Genomic DNA, 8,770 nt, shown 5'->3' on the forward strand with positions numbered 1-8,770 from the left:
ATTGTTTTTAACCTTACTTTCTTCATTGATTTTCGTTTCAACTATTCCCTTTACATATTATCTGTTAAAAATACACGGTTGCTTATCAACTGAAAAAAATGTGAAGGAGTTTCAAGATTCAATGAGCTAACTTGTTTGAGAAGGAAGAAACACGATCCGTTCATTTGGGGGGGGGAAACGAAGATTTAAATAAAAGACTTGTGAGTTCAAAGGAAGAACCGCATTCTTTTTGCTCCATGTTGATGAAGAAAAGGTAAAAACAAACATTATGTTGCTAGGCGCCACTAATCAGTAAAGTGTTATATTCCTCAATGAATAGTCAAATTTCCTTTTGGCCCTTATAAATCATTGAACACCAACTTAAAGGCATAGGGAGCACGATCTTTTCACAAAGTTTGAGATCACCTACAAATGTCTCCAATGAAAATTATGCATTTGCAACCCTTTTTTTCATTCTCTTTTTCCTGTTAGCATGGAGTTGGTAGATTACTGAAAATGTTTACTAATCTTTGCTTGAATCTTGGATGGGGTTGGTTGAGCATAGGCATATATGCACACGTTACTTTCATAGTTCAGTGGAGTATGATGGGTGTGCTTGTTTGATCTAATTACCATGAGCGTTGGTTTGGTGCATCTTATCAGATCATCTATCGAGCGTCCATTCTGATCTTTCTTGAAGCAATTTTTTTTGGTGATCTGCCATGACCCCAACCTTCTCCATTCTTGAATCATTTTTTCTATACGGAAGGAGAACATGTATTAAAGAAAAGCAAAACGTATATGCTTTAAGTGCCCTTTTAACCTTTTATCCTAATAGCAAAGAAGAAAAGGCTTGATCTTAATGAAAAATAATTAAAGGAGCGTTTACTATTAATAGGCCCAGAAAGTAAAAGTCACACAAACTTTAGTCTACATCATGTTTGTGAAATTTCCACCATTTAAAGCAGGTACAAGACCTTTTGAATCTCGTGTTTGATTAATTTTTAAAAGGGCAAATAAATGTCTACTTTGGTACCTTTTTGGATTTTTAAATTAGAGGTCAGTAAAGCTGACAACAAATGTTAAAAATGCAGGAGCCAAGCTAATAAAGAACAAGATTACAGTTTAGGTGATAATGCGTTCCCATGTGTGATCTGAAACCCGATCAAAGTCTGAAACGAATAAGCTGTTCTGTACTAGGCTACAATGCAAGCCCAAAATTGTCACCTAAAATTCAGTTTGGTGCTACCTTGCAATTGCAAATAATCTAATCGCGAATCTACAGTATCTGCCATTGTTTCACAAAAGATGTATAGAGACAGAAATGGGGGTCCGTTTGATTTTTTGTCCACCGTCAAAATGAGGATGCCTCTTCCTTAGACTTTTTGTACTATATAGAATAATTTTATTTTGATCCAGTGCCAGTGTAGAATTATCTGCGAGCAATCTTGATCAAGGTCATAGACAACTGTGAGAGAAAAAAAAAAAAACAAACAAGACTGTTCCCACAGTCATTTGATGTGGTACTATATATGTATTTACTGTCCCCCTAGATAATTAATGGGGCCATATCTTCTCGTTCTCGCGGTAATGAAATTCAATGCTGAATGGTCCTTCATACATGCCATCACGCACGCCTATATTTTTCCTGACTGCCTATACTCAAATTTAAAACTGGGGACATTAATTGAGATCAAAGATCAAAATTTTCCCAATTTTTTTTCACTTGAATTAATTAATCTAATAACGACGACGACGTTGCGACGGATGGTAGGATTATGTTTTTGGGACCTTCAATAATGGCATGAAACATAGCTATACGTTTTTCCGATAGATAAATTATTACATTGAAGAAAGATACTGTTGTTATTTATGTTTCTCTTTTTAAAAACATTTTCCATTGGCGAAGGTGAAAATGATGGTATCCGTAGAATTGAATTGTTTTGATTTCTCCCATTCCTTAACTAAAACAGCAATAAAGAAGAAAAAACAAATGACAGCTTGTCCATTTAGGTAGAATAAAGTAGCCAGTTTTTTTAATTGGTAAAGCTTTAATTTAAGAGTAATATTAAATAGTGAACAGAGGAATTGACACAGGAATTGGATCATTGGAGGGCTTGTGAAGTCAATCGGGAAGAAAGAGTTTGCATTAACTAAATTTCCAACTTCACCTGCATGTCTATGTCTAGTAGTAGTAGAAAAAGATGCTATCGCTTTACATGTAGTATTAGTAAGAGAGAGAAGAGAAAGTGATTAAGCAATTAACTATTTGGAGTTCAACCATAAATCCTAGCAAGAAGCAGCGTAGGAGCATATTTGTAAGAGGTTCCGTCTTTGGTGAGCTGTGTATGTCCTTCAACCATTTTTTTTTTTTTTTTTTTATATTCCATCTATCCACATGGCCTTCCGTCCCATCGCAATAAATCACCGTTACACCTTTCCCTCCGCTTTCTCCCTCCCTCAGCAATGTGGGATTACTCTGTAAAATCATGACTCTCTTCTGTCAACCTCTCATAATTTCACTGCTTCTTCTTCTCGCTGTTCACCACTCTTCTGCCCTCACTAGAGACGGCGTTCTGTTGCTTTCTTTCAAGTACGCTGTGCTCAACGACCCTCTTTACGTCCTCGCAAACTGGAACTACACTGACCAGACACCCTGTTCCTGGAACGGCGTTTCTTGTTCCACCCTACCAGCGACCAACGGTACCGAGTATCGCGTCACCTCGTTGTCGCTTCCCAATTCTCAGCTTTTCGGTTCAATTCCCTCCGATCTGGGTTCCATTGAACACCTTCAAGTCCTAGACCTTTCCAACAACTCCCTCAACGGCTCTCTTCCTTCTTCTCTCTCCCAAGCCTCCCAGCTTAGATTCCTCAACCTCTCTAACAATTTAATAACAGGGGAGGTTCCCCAGTCCATACCCCAGCTTCAGAATCTCCAATGCCTAAACCTCTCCGACAATGCTTTGGCGGGAAAACTGCCTCACGATTTCTCCAACATGCACAACCTAACTCTGGCTTCCTTCAAGAACAATTACTTGTCAGGTTTTCTTCCCAGCGGGTTGAGAACGTTGCAGGTTTTGGATCTGTCTTCAAACCTGTTCAACGGGACTCTTCCCGCGGATTTCGGCGGAGACGCCATGCGTTACATAAACATCTCCTACAACAGATTTTTCGGCGAAATCCCGACGGAGTTCGCAGCAAACATTCCCGGGAACGCCACCGTCGACCTTTCGTTCAACAACCTCACCGGCCAAGTTCCCGACTCCGCTGTGTTTTTGAATCAGAACTGGAAATCTTTCTCCGGTAACGTCAACCTTTGTGGAGAACAAACGAAGAATGTGTGCCCTGTTCCTTCTTCGTCGTCCTCTAAACCGAAAGATTCAGCTCCTATATCTCCTCCTGCAATCGCGGCAATCCCGCGGACGTTTGATTCTTCGGCGGCGCCTAGGGGGAAAAAAGGGAGTGGTCTGAAACGAGGAACGGTAATAGGAATCGTGGTGGGAGACGTAATTGGGATAGCGATCCTTGGCATGATATTCGCGCAGGTGTACCGGTTGAAGAAAAAGAAGGAGGCGGTGAAGAAGGAGACGGTTGTGAGGAGTGGAAGTGGTAGTGAGAGTGAGAGTTCGCGGGAGTCTAGAAGGTTTATGAGGTGGTCGTGTTTGAGTAAGAGAGCGGAAGATGAAGAGTGTTCGGAGACAAGAAGCAGTTGTGATAGCGAGGTGGAGGAGCAGAAGCCTAAGGGTCCTCAACAGGAGGAGAAAACGGGGACTCTTGTGATTGTGGACGGAGAACGACAGCTTGAACTGGAAACGCTCCTGAAGGCTTCTGTGTACATATTGGGTGCGACGGGGTCCAGCATAATGTACAAGGCTGTCTTGGAAGATGGTATGTCCTTGGCGGTTCGGAGAATCGGGGAGAGCGGTGTGGAGCGGTTCAAGGACTTCCAGAACCAGGTTCGACTTATTGCTAAACTGGTGCACCCTAATCTGGTTCGCATTCGAGGCTTCTACTGGGGACACGATGAGAAACTCATCATCTATGATTTCGTTCCAAACGGTTGCCTTGCCAATGTTCGTTACAGTAAGTCATTTCCATCAAAATAATTTATCTTTCTTGGTTTCAATGTTTCTCTCAATGCATTTGGTGCACCAACTTTGGTCAATGTTACGTTATTTATGATGAAGTAAAAAATTGTGTGCTTGGAATGTATAATCAGGGAAGGCGGGCACCTCGCCGACTCATTTACCGTGGGAAATCAGGCTGAAGATAGCGAAAGGGGTGGCACGTGGACTGACTTATCTCCACGAGAAGAAACACGTGCATGGAAACTTGAAGCCTAGTAATATTCTGCTGTGCAATGACATGGAGCCCAAGATTGGAGACTTTGGGCTTGAGAGGATAGTCACCGGTGACACCAGTTATAAGGCTGGCGGATCGGCGCGTATTTTTGGGAGCAAGAGATCCACGGCCTCCCGGGACAGTTTTCAGGACATTACCTATGGGCCAAGCCCGAGCCCAAGCCCGAGCCCTAGTTCCATGATGGGCTTATCTCCTTACCATGCTCCCGAGTCGCTGAGAAACCTGAAGCCTCACCCCAAGTGGGACGTGTACTCTTTTGGGGTCATGTTTCTTGAGCTTCTAACGGGGAAGATTGTGGTTTTGGATGATATGGGCCAAGGGCCTGGGGTTTTGACGGAGGATAAGAACCGGGTCTTGCGTATGGTTGATATGGCTATCAGGGCCGACATGGAGGGGAGAGAGGAGGCCCTGTTGGCCTACTTCAAGCTAGGGTATAGTTGTGTGTCTAGCGTTCCACTGAAAAGGCCTTCAATGAAAGAGGTGCTACAAGTTCTTGAAAAGATCTCATCCTCCTCTTCTTCCTCCTCATATTACTATAGCGTCTAAATCATGATTTGTCACAGAGTTTTTTGTAGAAAGAAAACAAATAATGTACTTATCATTGACTAATAGGTTTTTCTATTTGATTCAATGTTGCGTGTTGTAATTGTGCTCTGTTAATTCATTTGCTAATTTTCAAGAAATATATTCTATCTTCATTTCTTTTTCTAATCCAACTGAAATCTTACGTTCATTAATTGTTTATTTTCTTACATATGAATATGATGGTTCTTGCAACCTAACTTTTCTAACATAAATGATGTTGGACCAACTTTTAGTAAACAAGCAAACATATCTACTTAATTCTTTCTATTAAATTAAAATCAGCTTTCTTTAGTTCCTTTAATTGGATTCTGATATAAAAAATTCAAATCAACGATGTCAACGCTACTTTATTAGATTATATAGTTAATTAGTGATTTCAAGGTTTAGTCCAAGATGTGCAACTCAGTTAAACGTTTAGAGAGACATTCTTGTTTTCTGTGTAAAACTCGAACAAATTATTTTGTAACCCTTCTGATTCAAAGTTTTTCGATTTCAAGCAAGAAAGTTTTTTCTTTCCTCTTAAATTACATATACTGAAAATTTCGTTTAAATTTTTCTAAAGATATTTCAATTACTGAAAAAGAAATTTTTCAAACGAAAGGTTCAGAATATATGGGATAAAAGATTCTAGAAGCGGATGAATATGGTGCCAAGAATCTCCCTTAACTTGTTAACTACAATCTTTTGGTCAATGGAATGCCCTTCAATAATATCAGTGAGTTTGTTCCTGAGGTACTCTTAAAGGATATAGGCATATATTTCTATAATAGGTATTTAATAGTAAGTTAAAATTCTTTTGTTTTGTAAATAGATTATACCTACATTAATGCTGTTATTCGAAGACTTTTTATGCAAGTTAGAAATATCTTATATATGATATAGAAAGTGTGAATTTATGCTTTCTTGTTTTTATTCAAATGCTCTTTGATTTCTCTCTTTGAAGGATTCACAGTATTTTCGAAAGACGTATTTTTTTTTTTTTAGGTGAAGGCTTGGAGGAAGAAGACCTTCATGAGTTTATGGTTGGGTTTCACAATGTCAAAGGTAGAAGTAAATGCAAAAGCTCAGTGAACTTGGTGAACGACATGAGGTTGTCATCGAGGATGTTCAACTTTTAGACCTTGTTGTCAAAGAATATTGGGAAGGAAACACTTTCGAATAATTCAACGACACATGAACTAAAGGAGATGAAGGGCCTTAGTGTCATGTTGGTGCATATGACAATGGAGGTGAGGTGGAAGATTCTCGAAAACTAAAATATTGATTAAGAGATATAGAAGGAACAAACAAAACCCTAAATGAAAGAAAAACACTCAATTATCAAACGAAAGAGGAGAGAGTTGCGAGAGCGATAGCGAGTGCAAGACCAACAACCACCAAAATGAAGAGGAGATGAAGGTGTAGTGTAATGCAGCAAGGAGGTGAAGGCTTAAAGAGAATGAAAGTTGGGAGTGTGAAGTGTAGCATGAGAAAAATTTAGAGGGAAATAGGAAATTAAAGATATTAGAGTGATTTTTTTGATAACTGATATATAAAGTCTGGTATTTTATTAACAAGTCGTCATCATTCCCACTTACTATGGTGGTTCGAGTTATTATCGAATAGAAAGTGTTGTATTTTATTACAAAATTGTCACTACACTCACTTCATATGGTGGTTCAAGTTATAATTGGTATAAAAAGTCTCATCATATTCATAATCGTGTCATCGTTTCACTTATTATGATGAATGGATTATAAATGCCATAATAAGTCATCATAAAATTTAATTTTTGCATTAGTGCTAGAATGAAATTGTTCCTGCAAAGTCAGGGATTCCCGTATACTCATTGGTTCTTCTTGATTCTCTAGGTTTTGTTCATTCCTCTCAATTCTTGATCTTCTTAAAGTGTATCTGCATAAGGCACTATAACGTTCAAGTCAATTTCGATTATAGTCAATGTTATTGTTAAGACAAGATCGTATAAGCATTATGTGTTAAAACAAGATCTTCTAAACACTTATATTAAGATAAAATCGTTTAAGCAAACTTAGTTTTGATGTTTAACAAAACATTTAGAAAAATAGCCTCTAATAACATATATCATCTAGGATATTAAACGCAAGCACTAAACACTATATTAAAAATATTATAAACAGTATAAGTTACTCAAACAGATAGCACCTAATGACTAGGATCATCTAACACTTTATTGCATATACGTTGTAGTACTCTTTTGTCTGTTGTGTTGTGCTCTATTTTTTTTAGGAGATCATATTAATACGTTACCTTTATTCAAAAGCTTGCATTAGAATAAGAAGAACATTTAGAGACATGAAGATATTCTAGGAATGTTTTCTTCATTCTTTCTACCTAACTTTTCGTACACAATACAATTACCTCTACAAGACACGACATAGCTTTTGACCTGGTATAAAATGTCACATCTCTACGTGAAAATCAGAAACTCTAAGTAAAAGATCTTTTTCAAAGAAACCTATGTAAAGAGGACTACAAGAAGAGAAGAATTAAGAATTATTTGTGTATACTCTATTGCTATTGTTTTCTTTAAAGCTTACATCATCTAATACTTATTCTTTGAAAAAGAAAAGTTCTTTTCAAGTTTTCAAAATTTTGTATTGATTTCAAATTCTCTCTGAGAGTTGGATATTTTGTTCTTGTAATCGATAAAAACATTTTTTTGTTTTCATTGAGAAGTAAATTAAAATACTTGTAAGTTTAACTGAGTGAAGTTAAACCATCTAATAAGTTAAACTAGTTCATTCTAAAAGTGGTTATACTCGTCCAAACTAGTTGGGTTAGTTGTATAGCAAAAGTAATTAAACTCATTGTAATTGTAAACTAGTATAAAAATAGGTGTCATTTATTACTTTTGATTTCCAAAGGATTTTCAAAAATGCTATACTAAATATTTATGTATTTAATAACTATTACATATAGTCTAATCCCTGAAAAAGAAATTAAATATTGTTTTGCAAAATAATTTAAAAACTCTATTCAAACTGCCAGTTTTTAGAATTTTCCTTTGTTACCATTATAATTAATGCGTGTAAAATAATTTTCAACTATTTTACCTAAGACACCTATTTATATTGTTGATACCAAACTTTGATTTTTTTTTTTTTCATGCTTAATCGAGACTTAATCATCAAATAATCGTCATTATGTAAATTGAAATAGATTAATAATCTAATAAAAATAAGGGGGTTACTCCCTGTACCTCCCCAATTCCAACCCCCACTCCCCATTCCATTTTTACCCTTTGCTCTATTTTTTCTATTCCAATTTTATCCTTTAGTAAAAATTTATATTTAGAAATAAAATTTTATAATTTTATTCTCCCACCCCACATAACCTATTTATTCTTTTTTTTTATCTTCATGCTTTCATCTTTACGCTTTCTTCCCAGGAATTCTTTGTTCTATTTTTCTAGAAATTCTTTCTCCCATTCTTCTTGTATTTCAAGTGATAATTGAGATATCGATTTCTTCTAGAAGAATTTGTTCTTCAATTATTATATCTCTGCATTACATTGGTGTGGTGGTGTTGTATCCAACCTTTAACCTTCGTAAAACCGTTAAAATGGATGGCGACTTCCGTTTACCCTTAAACGGATGTTGACATCCGTTGACGGATTCCCATATCCGTTTAAGGGTTTTCTAGATTATTTTAGATTATGTTTTTGTTAGTTTGATTTTTTAAGATTTGTTTTTATTAGTTTTATTTTTTAAGATTTGTTTTTATTAGTTTTATTTTTTAAGATTTGTTTTTATTAGTTTCACTTTTTAGGATTTGTTTTTATTAGTTTTATTTCTTTAAGATTTATATTTTAAGATTTGTTTTT

At 36.5% G+C, this 8,770-nt stretch overlaps 2 protein-coding genes across 4 annotated transcripts in view; one reads left to right on the plus strand and one right to left on the minus strand.

Moving 5' to 3' along the window:
* Positions 1-612: 612 nt before the first annotated feature.
* The window catches only part of LOC111242051, a 9,499-nt gene continuing 1,341 nt past the window's right edge, over positions 613-8,770 (minus strand). Inside the window, exon 2 of one of the 3 annotated variants that reach the window (XM_022783345.1) lies at positions 613-737. In XM_022783345.1, the coding sequence (XP_022639066.1) occupies positions 644-737 (94 nt within the window). In that variant the 3' untranslated portion in view covers positions 613-643. Of the gene's footprint in view, positions 738-6,227; positions 6,832-8,770 lie in introns of those variants that run through there. The other 2 variants (XM_022783344.1, XM_022783343.1) reach the window with 2 other exon arrangements.
* On the plus strand, positions 2,072-5,037 carry LOC106769437 (probable LRR receptor-like serine/threonine-protein kinase At4g37250). The gene is made up of 2 exons (XM_014655058.2): positions 2,072-4,062; positions 4,199-5,037. Exons 1-2 carry the CDS (start codon positions 2,469-2,471, stop codon positions 4,885-4,887), a joined length of 2,283 nt encoding a protein of 760 aa, XP_014510544.1. The 5' UTR covers positions 2,072-2,468; the 3' UTR covers positions 4,888-5,037.

This window comes from Vigna radiata, chromosome 7 (genome assembly GCF_000741045.1).
Source record: "Vigna radiata var. radiata cultivar VC1973A chromosome 7, Vradiata_ver6, whole genome shotgun sequence".
NCBI lineage: Eukaryota > Viridiplantae > Streptophyta > Magnoliopsida > Fabales > Fabaceae > Vigna > Vigna radiata.